General features: G+C 33.0%; 3 protein-coding genes and 1 long non-coding RNA gene across 9 annotated transcripts; 1 reads left to right on the top strand and 3 right to left on the bottom strand.

The window, feature by feature from the left end:
* Positions 1-48: 48 nt before the first annotated feature.
* LOC126849455 (uncharacterized) lies at positions 49-13201 on the bottom strand. 2 transcript variants are annotated; one of them, XR_007687406.1, is made up of 8 exons: positions 13088-13201; positions 12724-12885; positions 11036-12622; positions 6856-7270; positions 5325-5401; positions 5119-5233; positions 4375-4529; positions 49-1589 (listed from the first exon to the last, which is right to left on the bottom strand). It is a non-coding gene; the product is annotated as an uncharacterized LOC126849455 (long non-coding RNA). The 2 variants fall into 2 exon arrangements; XR_007687405.1 differs by having other exon boundaries at positions 12724-12923; positions 13088-13172.
* Positions 13202-13335: 134 nt separating this feature from the next.
* LOC126849451 (40S ribosomal protein S18) lies at positions 13336-14898 on the top strand. Its single transcript, XM_050591280.1, has 4 exons — positions 13336-13449; positions 13834-14019; positions 14110-14211; positions 14685-14898. Exons 1-4 carry the CDS (start codon positions 13447-13449, stop codon positions 14850-14852), a joined length of 459 nt encoding a protein of 152 aa, XP_050447237.1. The 5' UTR covers positions 13336-13446; the 3' UTR covers positions 14853-14898.
* Positions 14899-15003: 105 nt separating this feature from the next.
* On the bottom strand, positions 15004-20872 carry LOC126849441 (endophilin-B1). Of its 5 annotated transcripts, XM_050591263.1 has the most exons (9): positions 20707-20783; positions 20118-20259; positions 19832-19960; positions 19583-19745; positions 19440-19503; positions 19315-19350; positions 18697-18887; positions 16649-16784; positions 15004-15292 (listed from the first exon to the last, which is right to left on the bottom strand). In XM_050591263.1, exons 1-9 carry the CDS (start codon positions 20767-20769, stop codon positions 15179-15181), a joined length of 1038 nt encoding a protein of 345 aa, XP_050447220.1. In that variant the 5' UTR covers positions 20770-20783; the 3' UTR covers positions 15004-15178. The 5 variants fall into 5 exon arrangements, with proteins under 5 accessions (XP_050447220.1, XP_050447216.1, XP_050447219.1 ...); XM_050591259.1 differs by lacking the exon at positions 19315-19350 and having other exon boundaries at positions 15028-15292; positions 20707-20872; XM_050591262.1 differs by lacking the exon at positions 16649-16784 and having other exon boundaries at positions 15157-15292; positions 20707-20872.
* Positions 20873-21180: 308 nt separating this feature from the next.
* Positions 21181-23940, bottom strand: LOC126849447 (dolichyldiphosphatase 1-like). The gene is made up of 5 exons (XM_050591272.1): positions 23647-23940; positions 23119-23219; positions 22841-23019; positions 22521-22742; positions 21181-22449 (listed from the first exon to the last, which is right to left on the bottom strand). Exons 1-5 carry the CDS (start codon positions 23750-23752, stop codon positions 22317-22319), a joined length of 741 nt encoding a protein of 246 aa, XP_050447229.1. The 5' UTR covers positions 23753-23940; the 3' UTR covers positions 21181-22316.
* Between the last annotated feature and the right edge of the window lie 57 nt (positions 23941-23997).

Below are 23997 nucleotides of genomic sequence, written 5' to 3'. Positions count from 1 at the left end.
TTATAATTTCTTATTTTATGATATAATTTTTTATTTCTTTTAATAACAATTTTTTTATTTTTCATGTATATAATAATTCTCGTAATTCGAAAATGAAAAGCTATCGCGCTTTAAAACTTTTTGTGTACTGTTTTATTGCAAAGAAATAATTTTAAAAAATCTGTTAAATCGTATCGCCAGAGGAATTGTGCCACAATGTCCATCGAGTAATAGACAAATATATGTACATTATATCTAATGTTCTATTTCTTTAATCTTTAATTTCTAATCAAGGCACTACATATAATTAAATGTGATAAGTATCTTTCACATTTAAAATGTACTTAATGAATGTCAAGACATGATACGGCACCTTAGGTTTAGTGTAGTAATAGTGAAGTAGAAGAACGTGTAATATAGGAAGAATGGAGGAAAAGGTGATAAGAAATAATTGTAGTTTTCACGCCGAAAGTTAGATTCTTATTAGAAAATACTATTTCGCAAAATGTAATGTGAATAAAAAATAACAATTATAGATATGTATATTTGTATATAAATATATTATATTTTGTATATAATATATAATATGTCTGTGAAATATATAGTTTAATAAAAAAGCGTTAGAATGACACACACATACACACACACACACACACAATCGAACTGTTGATTGCTAATGCGAAAATATAACAAGTGTTGTATCATATAAGTTGTAAGCTTCAAGTAACCCGTGTGTCAGATCGATTGTGTATGTATATCTCCAGAATCTGCATGCCTGTACAGTCAAATCTTTATGTCGATCTTCAAAGAGTATCGTGATATAATATTTATATTAATTATATGTTTTCTGTGAAAATTATATGGCTGCAAATGTTATTATTCACTATCTGCGAGTACATTTTGCCCAATATTGTCAGGGGTTTAGCATATAGTAATATTTGTATATAAAACTATAACTTAGTAAGCTGTGGAAAGTGCGAAAAAAGTAAAAAAATAAGGAAGAAATAAAACAATGAGATGAATAAAAATATTATATATAAATATTACAATATCTATATTGTAATAAATTATATTCTTTATCCTCTCTTATCATCTTCTCCTCTCTATTTCTCTATGATTTATCGAGAAAAACTTGTTACAAACAATTTTTATGAGTATAAAATTACTAATTATTAGCAATTTGATTGCACAATGCCATTTGGGAAAATTGAATGAAATTTAACTTGAGACGTATGTATTTTATAGTTTTGATATCATGTATAGCTAAATTGGAGCTGCATGCCTTGAGCACAATTACATAAACTATTTAAAATTAGAAAGGAGATGTTTCTCTCTCCAGAGAATCCCTGGTGACGCGACGGGGTTACATGAATGATTATATGTATGCGAGAGTGTATACAAACAGGGACGGATAGGGTGCGGTGAAAACAATTAACTCTACGAGTGATTCAGCCGGGAAACTCGACTCGTTTACCTCCATAGAACGAGATAATTCCGTATGAATGCCACTAGCTTAACGATCTATGAAGGCACGATGAAATGAAGTCGTTTGCCCACAAATACCGTTCGCCCATATTCCGGTTCACAAATATGCAGCACGAATTCTTTACCTAAGGCAAATTTAAATATTAGTTAAATCGATATAAGCACAAAAAATGTGATTATAAAATCTTGTTGTATTAAGAAACATTTTTTTCGTTGAAAGAAAAGATCGCTAGTCCGCGGATCGTAACGTATACGAGGAATAAAAAATCTTATTTTAAAATTATTATAAACTTTAATATTACTGCTCTTATCAATTATAGATTATTTAAAATAGAGGATTCACGCAAATAATATATTTGTGATTTAATTAAAAAAATGATATAATGCAATATATTGTAGGAAGTGTAATCTTGTAAACTTATGATTATATATAAATCTTGTAGTTATAATGACGAAGCATCGTAAACTCGACTTCCGGTGATGTGGTAAAAAGGGGAGAGAGGAAAATCGTCACGCTCAATTTACCTTAATAAAAATAAAACGAGAAGTTATATCGTCGCAAAAGTTGGAAAAGAATAAAAAAGGATTACCGAAAAATGGCAAAGACCATTTAGGCGACTGGCAAGAGGATCTAGGATTTGTCTAAAAAAAATAAAAAATAAAAAATATGTAAGCGTATTTTTTTCTTTGGTATGGTTAAAAAATCTTAGTATCATAAAACCCTTTCGAAACGACAAATAGTCAGAAGCAGGTACATTAGCACAGTATATATTCTGTTATTTGGTCTTTTATGGATCGTGTTTGACAACGTACGACTACCTTACCCTTTTATTCGTGTTTATTGCGCTGGATAGAAAAAAAAAAAAAAAAACACGCCAGTCCCGCCTCGATCATTTTTCCCCACATTTTACAATATGCATCTGCTCGAAAACTAGATCATCGTTACTCAGAATGATACCCTTCCGGAACTTCTTGCGGTTGACCATTTCCAAACAATAATTAGTCCATCTGAGGCAAGTGATATACATATAAGAAAAATTATTATATATTATTACATATTAGATATTTAGAAAAACATAGAATTTAAAGGAATAAATTATTGAATGCAAAACTGAGAAAAAGTAACAAAAAAATAAAATGTATCAAAGGATTAAAGTCTCAGATTGAAATCATTTCTATCACATTTTAAGAAAAAATTATGCCCAATTATGTAAGAATTGTAATGAGCAAACCGCATTTCATTTTTACGAACGAAATTTTATTATCTTAACCCCGACCCCCGAGAACGATCTGTTAAGCGTACTGCAGCATCACAATCTGTCGCGCTCGCAACTACGTTATCTTATCTATGGACCCATTGAGTCTCATTCGGTTGACGGGGCATGTTTCTAACAATCTCGTTGTAATATTGCTTCAGCTTACCGCTAATAAACGTACACGGCTTGTAGTGCTATCGCGATAACGATAGAATTTAGATAGTCGCTACACGAAAAAAGGGGATAAAAATCATAGAAATTAATATTTGACGGAAAAATATTAATGTAAGAAGAGCTCAGGATCTCTGTCAGCAATTATAAAAAGAAAATTATTACTTTTGCTTCTGAAAATTTGCCATCATATCCCAGATATGATGTATTTGAACACAAATTAAATCCGATTGCATGTATTTTTAATTTTTTTCTTTTTAAAAACGAAACATTGAGCAATACAAATTCATTGTTTAGTAAAATAAAAAGGGAAATTATAAGGGAAATAATAAGGGATATTTTTAACGAAAGCGAATCTCTCTCTCTCTTTTCTCTGTGTCTAACTGCAATAATCTTGATACTAAAAGAAGATATCGATGTTGTTCAATAATTTAGTATGTGTTTATGCATCTTTCATCATCATATTAATAAATTTAACGGTAATATTTTTTTCTGGTTGAGCCATTCTCAACAGGCAGTCACTTAACTCTTTGCTTTTTTATAACGATCTCGTCGGTTTATGACGGTTTAGGAGAAAGTTGCATAAACGTGATTATTCGTTACGGTTGTTTTATAAACTTCTTGGTCATTTTTTTTTTTTGGAGAAGGAGAAGGCGAAGCATGAGCGTCCCGATCGGAAGAAGAGAAAGAGGTACCGGTGGAAACAAAATTTCGAGTTTGTGAATAAGGAAAAAAATGCAAGGGAACTATTCGGAAAATTTTAAATCAACTGCAAGAGATCCGAGACGAATATGCCGGACATCCGGAAATTCCGGGTATTCACATTCTCTCTACCTGCTCCGAGCCGAAGCGATTTCGAAACGATTATGAACGGAGCGAGCCGCTTTCCCAGCGACATCGATTTCGCCGAATTAATTCCCACAGTTGTCCAGCGCGTTCGCGATAATCGCCCGGCCGGATCACAATACCGATCGGCGATGTATTCGTCGCTCTCGATACGCTCTCGATCCATCGATACAACGGAGCGAGCGAGTGGTGGCGATTGGCCATGGTCCCTGGCTTTGCCATCCTATTACAGCCGCCACCGCGTTATTTATTGGCCCTCGCTTTATTACGAGCCCTACCGAAGTCGGCAGCCGGATTCGCCACGCTTGCCATTTATGAGGGAAATATTTCTCGATCGAGGATCAAACGACCGATTAAAATCGAAAGCTCTGATCGCGTGAAAATTGATTCTCCCGACGATTCTGCAGGTTCCATTCTTGCGCCCTCGTATTAGATCTCTCGCGGACGCTGCTATCGCAAAAGTTAATCTTTCAACCGTATTTTTTTAAGGGGGTATAGCCTGGAATCAATCTGATAGCATGAATCCAGGCTAGTGATTGTACATGTTATTGAAAACGCATGATGCAATGTATCGAGTAGCGTATCATTGTTAAACGATTCTTCGATGAATCCAACATCAATATTTTTCCTATAGTACCTTTATGTCGTCAGCTAGTAAAAACATTTTCCTGAGGCGTGATGGTCTCCGCAAAATGATAGGTTTGTCCTTGCACCCTCGTATTCTTAGAATCACATGTAGAAGCGCAATGTTTGTCGTCTGTGACGAAGAAAGTGATGGAAATCGTTCCGCTCCTAGAGTTATAAATTTTTTGAGAAAAATCTTAACAAAACAGAATGGGTTTATGCGTTTATATCCGTTGTTTACGCAGCGCGTAATGCGCGTCGTCTAGATTTCATCACATAATTTTCCTTTCTAAATTTTATGGTTAATAGCAAACTTTGCTTCCAGGTTATACATTTTTTTTAAGGTTTAATGAAAATGTATAATATATATTCATATTGATTTAAAATTAATACAAGAAGTCTATAAACGAGATGAAAGCAGTTTTTACGATTAATGCAAAGATTAGTCTGTATCAGAGTAATTATATCATCGACAAATTATCCGCGCATGAAGACTAGAAGTCGTAGAATAAAGCCGTGACTACGGATCCCATAAAGACGTAACACGAGCACGTAAAACAAGTCGACGAGCTTTGCGCGTGCGTTTTCTCCGTTCTTCCTTTGGCCTAATAAAGGTTACACCGGGGCGCTATACGGGCTATAGGTGAGTTAATTCCATCAAGGGAGACCTGATTCATTATCCAATATCGGATCTCGTAAATTCTCAGTGAGTCAAATAAGTTATTGTTCTGAACGCGATAACGTTGACCCTACTTACTTTTGAGGATTTTCTTTCGAAAGGTTACTCTCGTTCTATCGATTTTATTCAATTGTCTGTCTCGTACAATCTTTTATGTGTCGTTTTATCGAGAAGTATTGAAAAATATTTTAATCTGCAAAAAAATATATATACATATATATAAATACGGAGCAAAGTAATTAATGGAAATAAGCATCGAGATAACAAAAGGCATATATACTTACGGAATGCTTAATAATGTCCATTAGTTGATGTATTTATGTGACAATAAAAACTTTCTTCTTTCATCTTTTAGTCAAGGCTGTAAACAAAAAAAATTAATGAACAAAAAGTTGTGAACTAAAGAAACCAGTTAGCAATATAATGAAAAAACCAAAGGTAAAAGTAGGCAAAAAGAAAGAGAAGCGAAGGAAATACAGGAAGAAATTGACGTATCGACGTCATGGAGAGTCCTTTCATTAAACATTTTGGAAATATTGTGCACAAGTTCTTTAGATCAAGCAACAAGATAATGAAGATTTATGTTTTACCCGAGTAAAATTTTATTTTCTCCTATAAACGTTTTTTCCGAAAAAAAAAAGAAATTAGAAAAGAATTGACATCAAACAAATAATGAGGAAGCACGCAAAAAATATGTCCTCGAAAGCTGAGAAACGAACAAATTTCACCAACATTTTTTAATAAATTATTTTTCTTTAATTATAATAATGCAATCAAGAATCTTTAAATGACAGAAATCAAAATTATAAATTATTACCTTATTAAACTCTCTTTCTATCTCTGCTTCTCCTTATAAGCAATAATTATTTTTTTTTTTTTAATACTTTTAAAATCGCAGAATCGAGTAATTAGCGTAACAAAAAATTTTGTGATACATCAATCGTTTAATAATTAATTAATTTACAATTTAAAATATTTATATAAATAATAATAAACCTGCAATTATTTTTATACGCACGCGAGAGCTCTTTTAATAAATATTATAATAATCAAAACTTTTTTATAATCCACTATCAAGAAAAACAAAAATGGAATAAATGATATAGTGAAAAATAAATTAAACAAAACAAAATAAGATCCATGGTTTCATTTTTCTAGTTTTTAACAAAATCGCACGCGATTGGAACACAATAATCTTCTTGGTTCGGAAATTGATCTACCTTTTCAGAGACTACCACAATTTGCTCCGCGCTCAGGCATTGTCAAAATATTACACCAAGGACACATGGTTCGTTTTCGTGTCGTCCCAAGACGATCGATTTGACGCGCGATAAACTATGTGCTATTGTTAGGGCGCTGCAGCTACTTATTTCTTCCCCTTTGTATTTCAAATGAATTTTCCGGTTAGAAAGGGACATACGTAGCTTCGGACGTATACCCGATTGTTAGTCGAGAGAGAGAAAGAGAGAAAAAGAGATAAAGGAACGCAATGGCGGGCTTATCATTTAGCGATCGACCAAATTGCTTGGCAGCCAATACGGCGACTCTCGTCAGCGATATTATCGTTCTTTGGTCTTTTCTGTGTTATAAACTTTTGCCATTCGCGGTCCGTATAAATATTTATTTATTTCATTTATTTATGTTACCTGTATTAAAATTTTTTTCGCATTCCAAAAAAAATTATATTGAGTGCTTTACAACGTTACATTAGATTTTTTTTTTGTTAAGCGTTTTATCGTATTTCAGAACATTTATTATGTTCTTATATTAATATGCGCGTTGATTCTATAAAATTGCATATAAAAACAATTGTACCAAATAGAAAGGCTTCTGCTTGATATACAATTTCTCTCTATCAGCGTTCGCTGAAATAACCATAGCGCGCACGAGATAAGAATCGTTTCGTCTCCCTCGCGCAATCGCGAGAGCGAGAGAGAATTTGCAAGCCCTCGGTGCCGTTCCTCCGGAGATGAGGGAGTGCCTTCTCCTTATTTACGGCGAAGCGCGATAATAGCGCGGATGATGGGGCCCCCGTCCCGAAACGAGATATCGAACGTAGCCATGGTAACCGCTGCCGTGGCCATATTGGTCCTCGGCCAGCTATCGATAATAGGAAAGATAAGAAGCGACCCCCGGGCATCCAGGATATTTTATCGTCGGCAAAATGGCGACCCGGAGTCTCTGCTTATGCGAACTGTCCTGTCCACAGCAAAACTGCATTATATTGTTTCTGCAATAAAAATGCGAAAATTTCACTAAAAGCAACGTTATAAATGCTATACAATTTTACCAATTATTACTAATTAAAACATTATATTATTATAATATAGTGCTCTTGTAATAGAAAAAAAATATTATCATTTTTAAATATTTAAAAGCCTTTTTTGCAACATCTCTCAGACTCCAATTTGAAAAGATGAATATTTTTGAATATATTTATACGCGAATTGACAAAATGTGGAAGAAATGGATGAGAGATGGAAGGGGAAGATTTATTTAATATAGAAATGCTTTCTTCGCACGCATATACTTGGAAAATTCACCGACGATTCACCGGCGCGCAGCCGTACCCATTACGCGAAATAAATGCGAGTTAATTAAAGGGAGGAAACAATTACTCGCGAATAAATCGCAGCCGTTAATCCGTTATAGCGCGGACAAGTTAAACTTCTCCTCTCGCCAATTCTCGCGCGCGAGGGTTTTGCGAGGAATAGGGATTTGCGAGACGTCGGGGCGCGTTCGCATAATTGGCTTTGAGCATCGCCACCTGCGTCCCGAAGTCGAAGCCGGCCAAACGGTGATGGCAGGAGAGAGGCGAGGGTGAGACAGATGAAATGGATCATTCGATTCGCAGAGATTGCTTTAAAACGCCTTTGCCATTTTAGATATACTTGAGAATCTATTTTCAAGTAGATTAAATTACTTTAATAGAAATAATTTTAAGATAAAGAATTTCTTAATGGAGATATCAGACGAAGTTATCGCAGATTTTCATAATTGCAATCTAAATCCGAATACTATTCTAATAACATTCTATATCAAGAAGAATTTACAATTATATGTTTGTATTAAATATATAAAATTTTGAAGTTTATTATATTTATATTTTTTTTATTATTATAGAAGATGATATGAAAATTTTCGAAAATTGTTATTTAACAATAAATGATTATAATGGCATAATATCACGGAGAAAACATTAATATTATCATTAAGATTATTTATCGCTGCTCTTGTATTATTACTACTTGAATATATCACTTTACATGATAGTGATTTCATAAACTTTTTCTAATAAAATTTTATTGGGATGCGATTATTTAGTTGAAAAGATATTTCTTGATATCGTGCCTACAAGAAAAAGAAACAACATTATTATTATTTTTAAATATTTAAATCCTCCATCGCATTATCGTTACGACTCTTATGAGAAGAATATAATGTAATAGCTTTTTCTCACCTATTTCTACATGCACTATATAGTAACAACTATTTGTAGGCAAATAATCTTACACGAACAATTGAGAATCAAGCTGAGAATACTGGATATCCTGGAAAAATCACGCTGCGGGGAGTGTATACAAGAATTGTATGAAATTATACGGTAGCTGGTCCGCCGTGGTCACGGAATGCGTTTCTAACGCATCATTGAAGGTCACGTTGATAAAAAAGGCAGTCTCTTGTTAAGACGTTAGCTACCGTAATTTTTCCAGGTACTTAGTGTTTGCCGACAAAAATCACGGGAGGCTCTTAAATGGAGGGAGAGATAGAGAGAGAGAAAGCATGGGTCGTTCTCGAATTATATACCTGGTATATATCCTTGCGCGCAGAGAAATCCGACCTTCACAGTAAACTTATTATGGATCATTGCCATAATTATCTGTAAAATGGTTTATGATCCAAGTTACAAATTTTGAAGATACGTTTTTACCGCTTTTATTTTCATCAAAAAACATCTTTCTTGAATTGAAACCATAAACTCTCCCAGCTCGTAACTTTGACGTAGGCAACCAAATGTTTAGTTACTAAACAATAATCTTTGAATGCCCAACAGAGTTGAATATCTCCAAATATTTCAGTTTTATAAGAATACATTTATATATGGTTACGTTTTATCTTTGTCGAATAAAACAAACCTATTTGCTTTCGTTTTACTTTGCACAAAACTTTTAGAATTAAACAAATGCTTTATTGGAGAATAAATTTGGAGAAACAATCGTAAATTGTTATAATACAAAAGTATGTTGAAGTAAAATAATTTTCTTGGATCTTTTTAAAATTTATTGCCATAAAATGAATAAAAAAATCAATTAACTATTTATCGTATCACTAAATGATTAATTTAGTTAGCGGCATCTCCGCAAGTAAAGTTTTCGATATATTAACACTAATACAAATCACTCACAATCAATTGAATAAAGAAGTTTTCCGACCAGCTAATATGTATATATAAAACAATAAAGAAATAAAATAATGTACATAAAATAGCGGACAAAATCTTATTTAAAAGAGAAAGAAAAAATGAGAAAAGAGGAAGAAATATATACGCAAATTTTTGTGCAGTCGTAAATATATATGTGATACGATTCGTTAATGCGATGTCAAACTATAGCGGGTTTTATGCTGTTCTCTAGCGTGAAGAGAGACCATATGTGTTAAAGTATAAACCTCTCTCCCCGTTCCACCCGTTCCACGATGTCAACCACCCGCGGACACGGATCCAGCCGGATCTCTGTACGGATCGTTTTGTCATTGGAATTTGATGATCCGCCGTCCCGTGGGGATCCGCTACATAAATATTTGCACGGTAATCCCTTCGTAGATCCACTTGCCTTCTCTCGCCGCCCCTCGTTCTAACTGCCACTCCGTTTCTCTCTCTCTCTCTCTCTTCCTCTCCCTCGTACTCTCGCTTTATTACGCATCATACACGGATCTCGGCCACTCGGCAACTTTATGAGCTGCGTTTTAGCAGTCTGTGTTACTCAATTTCCCCGATGATGATCCCCCGTTTGTTCGCGCAAATAAATACTCGAGCACTCACGCGGACTTTTACTTTTCAGTTATACACTATTTAATTAATTTGTAGAATTGAATCTATTTTAAATTCAAATTCTTTCAATATTAAAATTCTAACAAAATATAATTCTCTTCGAGAAATATAAATCTTTTGTCACATTTTGAATATGTTCCTAAAATATGATACGTAAAATTTATTTGTGTTATTTATAACTTATGTTGTTTCCGCATTTTATTTACAGGAAATTCGGATCTAAAATTAAAATCAGGAGCAATCTCCCCCTTCAGCTAAACTGACTAATCATATCGCTTTAATGACGCGAGGATTTTCGACCCCTCATCGATTCGCACTCTTATTTAGAGATATCTACTAGATGACAGCAGGTAGGGATTACCCTTTCTTTCTGTCGACGAGTGCAATTCAGTACCGTGGGGGATCACGCCCCCCGAAAAATAATAAACACCGTGCGTCGCACCGCGTATGATACCGGATGATACACGGTGTGACAATCGCGGTGATCCCTGCAAGCAGTTACCAAGTGACCAATTTATCGCTCTAGCGGGGCAAATTTGTCATTTTGAAAACTGCGATCTACATCCTAAATATATATGTGCGTGTTGTTACAAGAATTAGGTATTGTTTCGCTCATAAGATATTCAACAATGCAAAAACTTTCAAAGAAAATATCTAAAAAAAAATCAAACCGAATCTTTAATATAATATGTTTTCTCAAAAAAGCAAAAAGATATGTATGTGTGTGTTATCTTATATCATATCACAATTTGTAACTTCATTCCCGCTCTAGTAATCTTATTTAATATAATACACATTTTTGCAATTATGTATAAAGAAAAATAATTATACAAAATGTCGCAAAGAGAGAAATGTGCGACGGTGTCGGCCACATTTATTATTATATTCGCATATCATTTACTCACGAATATATTTAAATATTCGTACAAATATATTTTTACTCACATTTCGAGCGTAAAAAATGTACAACATATGCTAGTAGAGGCTGCAAATCCTCGATCATAATCCGGCATAAGCAGTGCTACATCAGGGACCATCGATGAGTCGATGTAGTACCGTCCCACATAATACAGCATCCATCGTCGATGATTAATCGTTTTCAAGCGATCCTCGTCGTCGCGTAATCCCTCTCGGCAATCGACGTGTTTTTTTTTCTCGCTGTCCCGAAAAAAGGCATCTTTCCTGAAAAAACAAACTATTTTAGCCGCGTGTACGCAAGAGAGCAGTTCGCACTTCCATCTAACGGAAACGACGTAACGATGCTTTATGAATTCGACGATAGATTTATCACGAGACGCGACCCCGTTCGTATTCCGTTTTAATCAACGCGAATTGTCTTTCCTTTCACGACAATGACGCCTGGACGAAAACTGAATTCTTTCAAAAGTCTATCATTGAAAATGTATGAATATCTATCAAAATCTATGCAATTGCAAATTGTTATAGATTAATAAAAAGTCATGGTAGAAAAAAAAATTTATATATAATATCTCTTTTAAAAATTGTTGAAAAGTTTATGTTTCTTTACTAGAATTAAATGGCATGCAAAAAGATTGAACAATTTTCAAAATAGTTTATAATTGACAGGTCAGAATATATATTCTCTAATATATCTTTCTTATCATATTATTCATTTTTTTTTACATAAGCAAAAGAAGAAGACAATAAAGAATAGATTACATTGACCTATAATATTAAATCCAATCTTTTTTATCAAATTTTTCAGGCAGAAATTCAAAGGAAATCGCACAAGATTTCTTTCCTCGCAGAATCTCTGTCAGACTCAATTATTGCGCGCTGTACAATAGCAACGACTATGGATAGATTGTGTTAAGACGAAACTCGCGGATTCTTTCTTATTCCGGCTTAATCCGAGGGAACGACTGTAGTAAAACGGATCAAAGGGGGATCATGCCCGGGAAATATCTCCGCCCACTCGCTCTCCGGACGCTCGTTTCGGCTCGTTTCTCCACCTCGATTCGCCACCTTGTAGCTATCTTCTGACTAACTTTTGACTCTCGCAGTCAAGATTAGGAGGGGAGATTGGAGGCGAAAGAGCGAGTAAAAGAGAAAGAGAAAGAAAGAGAGAGAGAGAGAGAGAGAGAGAGGGAGGGAGAAGATGGGGAAAGCAGGACAAGAGAATTTCGCGCGACGAAACGATTGCTTTTCCGCTCGCCGGATTTTTATCGAGTTATCGAAACTCCATCGACACCGAGACAAATTTCATTTCACGCTGGCGCAATAGCGAGCGCATCCGTGGAATCGGGACTGTATCTCGCACACTCTAGGCGTTAATATTAGATACTCGCGTGAATTTTTTTGCGCCATGTCGACAATGTCGATGTCCGTGCGTATTTTTTACTCTTTCGACAACTGTCGAGGAAACGACGAAGATGATTATGGATTTTACGTTCGTTTGTTGTATGTTTCTTTTCCATTCTTCTGCATTTAAAATGAGAAAGATATCCGTTAAAAAGCGCACTCTGTTATTTGTATTTCAAGACAGAAATAATAATATCCAACTGAATATACCTTGAAAGAAAAAAAGAGAAAAGACATAAAAAGGATAAAACAATGATTTAAACAATCACAGATATCGATATAAATCCTAGGTAGCAATAAAAGTAACCGACAATTATATTACGTGCTCTTTGTCAATTTTTCCTTTTCGCCATTTACGTTCATTATTAATGGTCACATTGTTAGACTAATACTTCATTGTAAAGATGGCATTGTTATTTCATGTTTACTGCAGAAAGCGGTCATATTTCTTCCTCGTTCTTCTCCTCTAAAATCTATTTTCACTTACTTGCATTATTTTACGAATTTCGAACTATTGGAAAATGGCGATATATATATATATATATATATAATATCAAAAATATATAATAAATTATTAAGATAAAAATTGCATTTGCTCTCGTATTTCTATTAATCGATTACAAAAACGATTTGTATAAAATGTTGTATCACGAGTATACTGAATAAATTTCTCACCTGCGTATTAAATTTGATGGCGATTAACAATAATCTCGTAGAGAGAAACCTGCGGAAGCTACATGTAACGTTCGCGTTGAAACGGTTGAGCAAAGTAACGGATTTCAATCTTTTATGTCGCGTCACTTCAAGCGACAAAATTGCGACATCTTCATTTAAGTCAACGAAATATGCGTTGCCTTACCAATATCAGATAATTAAATTTTGAAGTGATGTTATGTTGGTAAAGCAGTGTACATTTGCGCCATCTTTGAGACTCGATGAGACTAAAACTTCATCTTTCTTCCGGTTTCCACGCCGTGTGCCTCGATCTTTCTTCTTGTCTTTCGAGAAAAAGTGGCAGCGAGTGAAACGGCAGGATGGTGAGTTTTGTGTAAAATCTGTTCGAAATCCCGTTTTTTTAGCGAAATCCTGCACGATGCGTGCCAAGTGTTTGAATGAAACGATACATCTATCACTGCTGGATTTTTTTTTGAGAATATTTTTACATTACACTAAAATTAGGCGCGTACAGTTGTATCACTTAACCTTTATGGACGAATTTTGCAATTTCACTTTTCCGAATATATTTTCCGCGACACTTTTTCAAAAGTCAGACTTGCAACAATTTTCCAAGACAATTTTGCATTAAAATAAAATAAAATTTATCAAATGGCTCGCCAATTATTTTGCATCACATGTTTTGAGATTAACTTCGAGCATGTACACACAACATTTCAATGACTAATACATTCTAATTATTTTAGTCGCTCGTAATTCCTGAGAAGTTTCAACATATTCTTCGTGTCATGGGCACGAACATTGACGGTAATAGAAAAGTCATGTTCGCTATGACCGCTATCAAAGGTGTCGGTAGACGTTACGCTAATATTGTTCTAAAGAAGGCTGACATCGACTTGGACAAACGTGCTGGAGAATGCTCAGAGGAAGAAGTAAGTCGATTTATTTTACTATAATATAAAAAAAATATTTATTTTGATATTGCAAGATATATATGTTAAGATGTTAAAAAATGCTTTTAGGTAGAGAAAATTGTCACTATTATGGCTAATCCTAGGCAGTATAAGATTCCAGACTGGTTCCTCAACAGACAGAAAGATATTGTCGATGGAAAGTATTCGCAGGTATGAATACATTTATTTTGGAAAAAAATCTCAATTTTTATTGAATTACAAATACTTCATCAGCAAAAACTATAAAATCATATATTAAAAATGCATACTTTTTTATACATAATTAAATTTAAATGACTATGTCTCTCTGTGGAATCCAAACGTAAAGATAAAAAAATGTATAAAGATAATGTATACATATCTTTTCCAATAATCATTTATTTTTCTTTATATTGTATCTTACAAATCATCGCACAAATTCACGACTGATTGTACAAACATTTATTGTACATTCAGATGGTAGCTTGTGCAATAGTAACTGCATTGTTGTACATTTGAATTGCTTTGTAATATCTCTTATTATTCTAAGTAACAGGTACAAGTGCAACAGAGAGATCTAGTTATTTACAGATAAAATGCAATTGCTAATAAAGAGATATTTTTAAATTTTATTTGTGTGTGTGTGTGTGTGTGTTATATCACAGCTCACGAGCGCCAACTTGGACTCAAAACTGCGCGAGGACCTGGAGAGAATGAAGAAAATTCGTGCTCATAGAGGTCTACGTCATTACTGGGGTCTCCGAGTACGTGGTCAACATACCAAAACGACTGGTCGTCGTGGACGCACAGTCGGTGTTTCGAAAAAGAAATAATTTTTCTGTATATTATACATATTAAGAATAAATTTTTAAACAATGAGTGCTTCATTCGATTATTCATTAATATTGAACAAAAAAGCAATCGCGAAGTAACAGTGCGATGTTGGATTCTGGAATCAACATTAATCGTATATATTGAGTTATATATATAATTTTGAAACATTAATTTATTTACATCGAAATATTAATCTCTCTTGGTCCTGATAACGAATCGCTTTTCAAGTCAAATAAACTATTCTAATTTCAAGCTGAAAATGCGAAAGAGTAATATGTTCTAAAAATGCAATTGACAATAGATGATAGAATATCTTCAAAGTTTCTCAATGATGTATAATTAGCTTCTCCAAATATACTTTGGGCACCTTTCCTCGTTGATTCCCTCTAATTCCCATGAAGTAATCTTCGTCATCGGGAATTTCATAAATACCGATTACCTAAAATATATATATATATACATATACATATATCTTTATAAGATATATTTAACATCTATTAAAATCGACATCTTATAACAATATGTAGCTATATCGATTATAATATACACAAACAACTAGAGAGCATCAAAAAATATACACAAGATACAATAATCTCGATGAATAGTTTATATGTATAGTCAACAAATAAAATACTCGTTAACACAGTAAACATTTATTGATATACATGCATAATTGGAATAAATATACAATAATTTGTTCATTTTAACTATCTGAACTGAACATGTTTCATATTGTTATCTTACAAATCTGTAGATGCGGGAAAAGAGTAATATATAAATGCTAATAATACATTAATTAAAAAAACGAATAAGAAAACTGATGCGCACATAAATCCAAACAAATTAAAAATTAAGATATACAACACATTTTATCATGCATAAATAGTACAATTCATATACATATAAGTAGAGTGTAAATATAATTGATCACCTTATAGAGATAAATAAACTTTTTTAATCAAGTAATTAATATTTCGGATCATATTTTACAATTTGTATATAAGATAAACATTTTTTTTAAACTCGCATATATTTATTGAAGTAATATTCATAATAATGCAATTATAATGAATATTACTATCCTTACTTTCTACATTACATAGCATGTGTTCATTTATAAAATTGTTCCTTCTAATTGCTTTTACATTCAAACTAATTTGCACGAGTATCATAATCTTTAAAATTTCTCGTTACTCGTTTTTTTCTCTCTGACATGTGTAAAATATAATATAAATAATATAAATAATAAATTTTTTTTTAATAAGAGTTTTTTAGAATTGTTTTCAAGAAACATCTATATCCAGAATATGTATAATATTTTGTAAATTAATAATATATTACATTATAGCTGCTGAGAATAAATGTTCCAATATAATATTAATTGTTAGTATAACAGAGAGCTGTTGAAGATTTATATAAATATGAGCACATCTCGATTTTTAAAACTTGTAAAGTAAACAAGTACTTAAATCTAATGTGTACCAAGAAATGTAACATTTCAGACATCTTAATTCTTTCGGGTCAAATTTCTCGATCTAAATCTTTTTCAAATGAAAATTGACGATAAACCCGAAAGATTAAGCTTAAAACTAAATTTTATACAAAAGTCTAAAGAAAGAGAGATACAAAAAGAAAAAGTTCTCTAAAATATTGATTTATACAGAACTCGATAAAAAAGACCATTATGTAATACTAAATAATCTTACAATATTATAACTTATAATTCAAATAGAAATTCATGCCTTTCGATTGTATCGCCAAACACATGCCATGTCTAAATCACAAATTTCGTTACCTCGTCCTGCATAACGCTCAGCTCGCTAGGATCCCTCGCGTCGTAATTGCACAATACTCTCGCTCTGTCCTGATCATTCTCGGATAGTGCATTGGTAGTGGCTGGTGGGGTGGTATAATAGGGACCCCCAGATAGGCTGGGTAGGATAAATGATAAATGAATATGGTGTGCATTTATCTTTAATAAACTCATGTATGGGGGAATTCGAATATAAGATTTTTGATGGGAATCATACACTACCATATATCGCAAACATATCACTTTAATCGAGCTTTTACTTCATTTTGATCAAAGCGAGTGATATGTATTTTTTTATGACACATATTTACAAAAGATGGCTTACATCGAACTATGAGAGGTACGTTATATCTATAACTGAGTACACATTAAATATGTTTATATTTTACAACCAAACACAAATTGATGTTTTTAGAGAAAGGCACACTCACATCATCAAGTTCTACATAATTGTTATTTAACAGCAAACAAAATAATTATAAGTGTTTGATTGTGCTGGATTAAATCAATATACATGCAGTTTAAGGAGATTGAATTTTGTATTATGTTTCTTACTCAACAAATTAATCTGTTCTTGCGAGCATGTGTATTTTCACGTAATTCTACCAGGATTACATGCATTACTGTTATGATATATTTTCAATGTCAAATATGAAATAAATAAAAATTTAATCTCTCTCTTTTAATATAACAGTCAGAACGAACATTGTTATATCTTGTACCAACAAAAAAAGCGTGATATATATATCTATCTACAATTGTCACTGTTTAGTTACATGGCATTGTTATAGCACCGAGGATTAGTTTTTCCTTGATACCATTATGACCATTCTCGATCGAGTTACAGCGAAATGTAAAAAGTAATTGCTTTCGAAGAATGATATTACAGATGGAAGAAGAGATAAGATCGTAGATCTCCATACATCATTGATAAGGAAATTTAACAAGAGAAATATTTTCTAATATATGTACAATTATTGCATATACAATTATACAAAATTATAGTGTCTATTCGATAACAAGTTTGCAACGATTAAGCGAATTAAGCTCGTGTTTAAATTTAACAGCGCGCATATGTAGATTAATTTCGATAAACATCGCTACTAGAAGAAGGGAAAATTGTATAACAACTAATGTAATAGATCTGCTAATTAAATATATATAGATTCAAAATTCATAACAATCCGTGAACGATTCCTCGATGGGATAAGTTAAACTTTAGTATTATCAGTGTCGAACGTGGCGGTAACATAAGCGGTAGATCCGGTGGTTATAGATGAATTTTGAGGGCAGACAGATGAATTTACAGGGAGAGTGGGCGAGGGAGTTAGCTCGATCACTTCCTCACTGTTGACTCTCAGCAAAGGGCTTGGTTGACGCGCCCTGTAATTCCAATTGTGCAAGCAAAGACGGAGAGTGAGAGAAAAGCGAAAGAAAAAGAACATTCGAACATAAGATGTGAAGGCCAGCAATGAGGAACATAATTAGATATAACGAAAATAAGAGAATCTATTATACTATTTGTTATAAAGCTCACAGGGATAGGCTGATAAGCGATTAAACTGTATCGGCATAAGATCTGGTATAATAACTTGATTAATCGCCGGTTTCATGAAAGTAAGCCATCTTTAATTTTGTTGTCTATAATTTGAAGATTAAAGTTAACTGACATCGTATTGAAACCGGCTGCAAAGGTAATGTTCGGCAAACCGCATCTTTCTTTTTGCATCTTTCTATACAGTAAAAGTTTTTTTTATATTATTGTGAAAAACTTAATTCAATATTGTTGGTCCAAATCTATGCCTGCGATTACTCTAAGGAGAAGCGGAGCTCGCAAGCTCGAATCTAAAAACAGTTATTAGTCATTCAGGTTTGTCAAACATTACTCACTCAGATCACCATAAAGTAGGATAGCTGTACAAGAAATGTCACAATGACACATACTGTGCGAGGACAATGATATGTGGAATAGATAAGAGAGCACGTTTTGAAAAACAAAAGGAAACAAAGCGTACGATAAAACATTTTACCCGGCAAGCTCGCGTTGCAGATCCTGCATGACGGCGTGACATTGGGCGTAATGACGGGCTTGTGCCTCCACGAACTCGTGCAAACATCGCAGATGTCCAGCTTGCGAACTCGAGACACCCTCCAATAACAGTTTCACGATCTCTGCTTGCCGATCAAACTCCGACTGCGCTACCCTCAGCTCCCTCTCTGCCTGAATAAGCAATATATATATGTCTTATTTCCTCTATTCTTCTGCGTATTTCGATATTCATTATCTAGTATAGACAAATCAAAAACTAAATATAGATTGTAGCTGTAAAGCGTATTTTGCAAAAAGAAATAATTTGTTTTGCAATTTAATAATCATTATTAATTTCTTCTTTTGTTCATATATATGTTATGTTTGCGTAGAAAATACATAAAAATATTTAATATTCTATTCTACAATTTAGATTTATATGTATTATATAAAAAATAATCGATGCTGCATGCAAATATTACAAAAATTACTTGAAAAACATTTGTAAAACATAATATATGCGTATACAGATAATAACTATAAAAATCTTCTTTATTGCAACTATATTGAAATGGATCTCCGAATCAAAAAAGCAATCAAAATTCGGTTGCATTAATACCTGATCAAGCAACACTTCGGGTGATACACCAGACTCCTATCAATTGCAGCAGTATAAAGGACAAAACACTATTGTAAACATATAGAACGCATTTTTAAATAAAATGAATGATTATCGATACTTACACTCTGTTGACCAAGCATACTCCTTGCTTTCCTTACGCGACTTTTACATGCATCCAGATCCAGCCTATAACAGTCATTTAATATTATATATAGTATAAAAATATTTTTAGTAAACAAAGGGATAAGCAAAATAATGTTATTACCTCTTAGTTTCTAATATTGCCATCTCTTTGCTAACAGTCTTCATCTCTCCATCTAAGAATTTTCTCAGAGGTTGTATGTAACAATTGGCAGCAGTTCCTATAAAATCTCTTTCAATCTGTCCCAATTTCTGCTGACACTGACCAACTTTGATTAATGCGCTACCTAAAATATGATTAAATTAATATTTTTATATATGAAGTTTTTACGTAATATAATTCTTTAAAGAATTTTTTTTGTACTAATAATACCATAAGCTATTCCTGGACCAAAATCATTCCCAGCTTCTATCATATCAGCGCCTACATATTCCAAATTGCTCAGCCGATTAGGTCTTTTCTTATCAATTTTTTCAAAAAAAAAATCTTCGATCCTGTTGCCTACAATATGTCAACAATCAAGTTAATAATGTCACAAGTTTGTACAAAAATTTTTATAAAAATTTTTTATATTTTTTTTATAAAAATTGAATATATTATAATAGTTTATATATACAATTATAATGTATATTAATTCAAGTTAAAAAATATTCGCTACCAGGATTTGGAGTAAGCACAGCTTCCATGTTTCGTAGTATCTTTTCTGTCCATGTCTTGGTGGCATTTGCTCTCTCGGCTAGATGTTCCAAATGTGCATCCAATTCTGTCTTTTCCGAAGTACCCAGTGTTTCCTCTGTTAACTAAGAAACAGGAATAAACGTAGTAATTTATATTAAATTTTTCTTGTTCTAATATTCCAATCTAATGTGTCCCAATGAATGAAGGATTTATAGTCATGCGAAAATAAAACGATTATAGGGCAACATTAGACATCTGTATTAATCAATAACGTTACTCGTTGAAATTAGATTAGATATTTAGGTTAATCATTAGGGATAACATTGGTGCGCAGGCAAATTTAGAATTTTACAATTACGCTGATGAATAAAATTCGACGATAATAATAAACGGTGAGAGAAACCAAAAAGTTTGTCTAATGACATGTAACATGTTCGACTCTCGGAACATTGAATGTCATTCTCACTGTGACAGACATTAGATTCAAACATGATACGTTGCCTCTGCATTCTGTCTTTCGAGTAAACGAATTTAGATTTGTTGGAGAAGAAGAAAATTGCTTTTCCCACCTGTACAACTCTGCTGAGAGCAGCTCCTGCATCCTTTACCAATTTCTTCACGTTAAAATCCATTTTCGCGATTAAATCTCACGCACTCGAGAATTATTCCTAATGTACACCCAACCCTTCTTTTTCACTCTGTCCTTTATGTGTGCGTGTATACACATATATACTTTATTTTCTATCGATCATTAATACCGCGTGTCTCCGCAGAGTGGCGACATATTGTCGCATGCGTATAGCACGCATTGGATCTTTAAATAACTTCTTTTCACTATATTACTGATGCTTGTTGATAAGACAATCTTTAAACAAAGGCTTTTCTTATTTTCTACATCAATTCAAAAAATAGAAAAAAGTTTTCTATACAAATTTTTATTGAGCAGCTTAAGTAGCTCTAGAAAAATATATTTATTGTAAATCGAAACTTTTTAAACGATTGCTTTTAATTCTGAAATAATAAAAAATGACTGTTATAACACATTCAGATTGATATACTATTTAATTTTCAGGCAATAACATGATAATAAATCAACGATAAACAAGAAGGAATTTGCACCAACACACTTAGGATACATACAATGTGTAAAATACATTGTATGCATTACAATTTTATTGATTTTTATTAATAATTTTATTTAATTTTATTTATATTCAGTACTTTTCATAACGTTCTTTGTTGCATTTCACTTGAATGGTTGCTTGTAACTAAATGCATTATCATATGTCTTAATCTCACTTGTTTTTTGAAAAATAAATATCTCAATGTATATACAATGTATATTAACGTGTACTGAACATTTGGAAATGAGATTTTGGCGTGACACTCTGGAAGAAGTTTCAATAAAACATTAGTAGAAAAGTTCAGAATCTGCCAATAAAGCTTTGCAATAAATAATTCTCTGGTGTAATCGTCAAGTAAACTAGACATATTGTTCAGAAACAATATGTTGTTTTTTCTTTGCAGCTACTCACTGTTAGGCAAGCAACTAATCGTTCCTTGTTTTCAATTTCTAATCTTGATTTAATTGAATTAACTGTAGATGCATAAATTCTTTGTTAATATTTCGATCTAACTTAATTAAGTATTTGGATCACATGAAGAAGAATAATGCGGGATATATATCCCTTTAGGAATCTGTACAAAATGTACTGTTGGATATTTGATAGCAAAACATAAAGAAAATGTAACTCGTTCAGTATACTCATGCTTAAAATTGGAACAAGCATTTGACCAACTATGAACCAAGATAATCTTGGTGACATATGCACAATTGTCTTTTAATATAGCTATGCACACTAAATAACTTGTTTCCTTTTTATACATCTTGTGCAACAATCGCGAATCGTGTAAACTTGTATCACACGACTGTTTCTTTCAATAAAAATGCTTAATATTATATTAATATTAGCAATTATTGTAATATAATAACAATGTTAGATAATGATGTCGAACATTTCATTTTTTCTGATAACAAAATCGAGTATTGATTCAAATATTTCAGACACATTGTCAAGTTACTTTTCAAGCTTTGTCAATCAAAGGAATGTTTAATATTTTTTAATTGTTTTTTATCAAGGCATTTATTATCCATTATCAGCCCATTGAGCAGCCATTATCAGTGTGATCTGCCGATTGCCGATAGCTTTCGAGCCCGCGCCCGAGCTTCCGTGCGAATACTCGTGTATTCGAACCACAAGACGTTAGGAATTAGGGTCGTGTCGCGCAACAGCAGGTATTCTGATATTCGCCTGCAAAAAAATGAAATTATATTGTATGAATGATATTACTGCTATTGTTATACTATTCAATCATTACTAACCACGAAACCACTATAGGAAAGAATGGCGTTAAAACCGTATGCACAATTATAAACCATGCTATTCCCAATGCAAGTCCAAGTAACGTACCAAAGAATACTTGAGTAATTGAATGATATAGTAGATATACTCTACTGTAAGTTATCAGTACGGCTGTGATAATGCATCCTACTGCTACTATTGTCCGACAAAACTTCTCAACTATCGTACAGTTGTAATTTAATCTGAAATGTGCAACAAGATTCCAAGAATTATTAATAGAATAAATAAGAGATAAACATCTAATTGTAAAAATAATAAAATGTATATCTAATTTGTTTACCTAAAATATATAAAAAGTGTTGTGTATGCAGTAAAAAACCACATAAGTTGTGCATGCGTAGATGGCATACCATATTCGACATACAAGCTATCTCTCTTCATCGGCCTTGCTTCACAAATTGTATATTTCAATACAGAATTTATACAATCATTGATAATAATTCCAATAAAAAATACAATCTGTAACCAAAAAATAAATTATATATTTGTAAATCATAAACTGCATTTACAGATATTATATAAAGAGATAATTTATATAAAACTATTATAATTGCTTACAGTATGTAAATCTCTCCTAAAAAGTATTAATGTGATAAAACCAGTTATAATGGCAAAGGGCAATAGACTTAACACAGCTAATAGCTTTCCGAAAAGATCCCCTGAAAATTTAAATGTTTACATTATTATATTGTAATGTAACAAAAAATTTATTCTCTGTATTCTTTTTAAAGAAAATACAAAAATAAATTGTATCAGAATTAAAATAAAAATAGAATTAAAAAGAAGAAAAAGTATTCCTTCAACAAATCTTGATATAAATTTGATTTGAGCGTGATTATTATTAGCAACCGCTTGATCATAACTCTATCATCCAGAGCAGCAGATATATGGTGTGTGTGTGTATATATATATGTTGCGTGAAGCGGCAAAACAAATGCGGCGCAAAGGCAATGTGCGTATGTATTAACCATCATTAGCATATAGATCAGAGATCCAGTGATTTTTTTCAAGCCAGATAGAAAGCTCCGTTTTCCGACAAGCGGAATTTTTATACAACTCGCGAAAATATGTACAAAGAAATGCGACCTTGCGGATATTCCACCAGTGTCAGAGACAACGGGATCCATTCGAGCTTATCGGCAGCATATGTTAAATGCGGTGTGATCTGATCAGACTCGTCGAACGTTGCCATATTATCGCAATCCTTGAAGCGGCATGTCTCGCATGGCGAACGGACGCGCGTAGGAGAGAAAGAGAGAGAGGGGTGTTTACACCCGCGATTGCACTAATCACATTCAATTGTCACTACTACAGTCCACCTGATCGCCGGTGTAAAACTGACAACCTGACCCCACTAATCATGAAACAAGAAATAAGACAGAGAACCAGATGGAGGCCACCAAACGGAACATCACGCAACGTTCAATCGACTCGATC

Source organism: Cataglyphis hispanica, chromosome 5 (assembly GCF_021464435.1).
Source record: "Cataglyphis hispanica isolate Lineage 1 chromosome 5, ULB_Chis1_1.0, whole genome shotgun sequence".
Taxonomy (NCBI): domain Eukaryota; kingdom Metazoa; phylum Arthropoda; class Insecta; order Hymenoptera; family Formicidae; genus Cataglyphis; species Cataglyphis hispanica.
The sequence above is the reverse complement of the archived record's forward strand: the minus strand, read 5'-3'. Positions and strand labels throughout refer to the sequence as shown.

Excerpts from the sequence above, each read along its gene's own strand:
- LOC126849451 (XM_050591280.1), top strand. Across the intron at positions 14,020-14,109 it reads GAGAATGCTCAGAGGAAGAA|GTAGAGAAAATTGTCACTAT; the intron begins GTAAGTCGATTT and ends AAATGCTTTTAG. Across the intron at positions 14,212-14,684 it reads TCGATGGAAAGTATTCGCAG|CTCACGAGCGCCAACTTGGA; the intron begins GTATGAATACAT and ends GTTATATCACAG.
- LOC126849441 (XM_050591263.1), bottom strand. The coding sequence starts at position 20,769 with ATGGATTTTAACGTGAAGAAATTGGTAAAGGATGCAGGAGCTGCTCTC. Across the intron at positions 19,351-19,439 it reads GTATGCTTGGTCAACAGAGT|GAGTCTGGTGTATCACCCGA; the intron begins GTAAGTATCGAT and ends TGCAATTGATAG. Across the intron at positions 16,785-18,696 it reads CTGCAACGCGAGCTTGCCGG|CCTATCTGGGGGTCCCTATT; the intron begins GTAAAATGTTTT and ends TATCCTACCCAG.
- LOC126849447 (XM_050591272.1), bottom strand. The coding sequence starts at position 23,752 with ATGGCAACGTTCGACGAGTCTGATCAGATCACACCGCATTTAACATAT. Across the intron at positions 23,020-23,118 it reads TTAGGAGAGATTTACATACT|ATTGTATTTTTTATTGGAAT; the intron begins GTAAGCAATTAT and ends TTTTGGTTACAG. Across the intron at positions 22,450-22,520 it reads TTTCCTATAGTGGTTTCGTG|GCGAATATCAGAATACCTGC; the intron begins GTTAGTAATGAT and ends ATTTTTTTGCAG.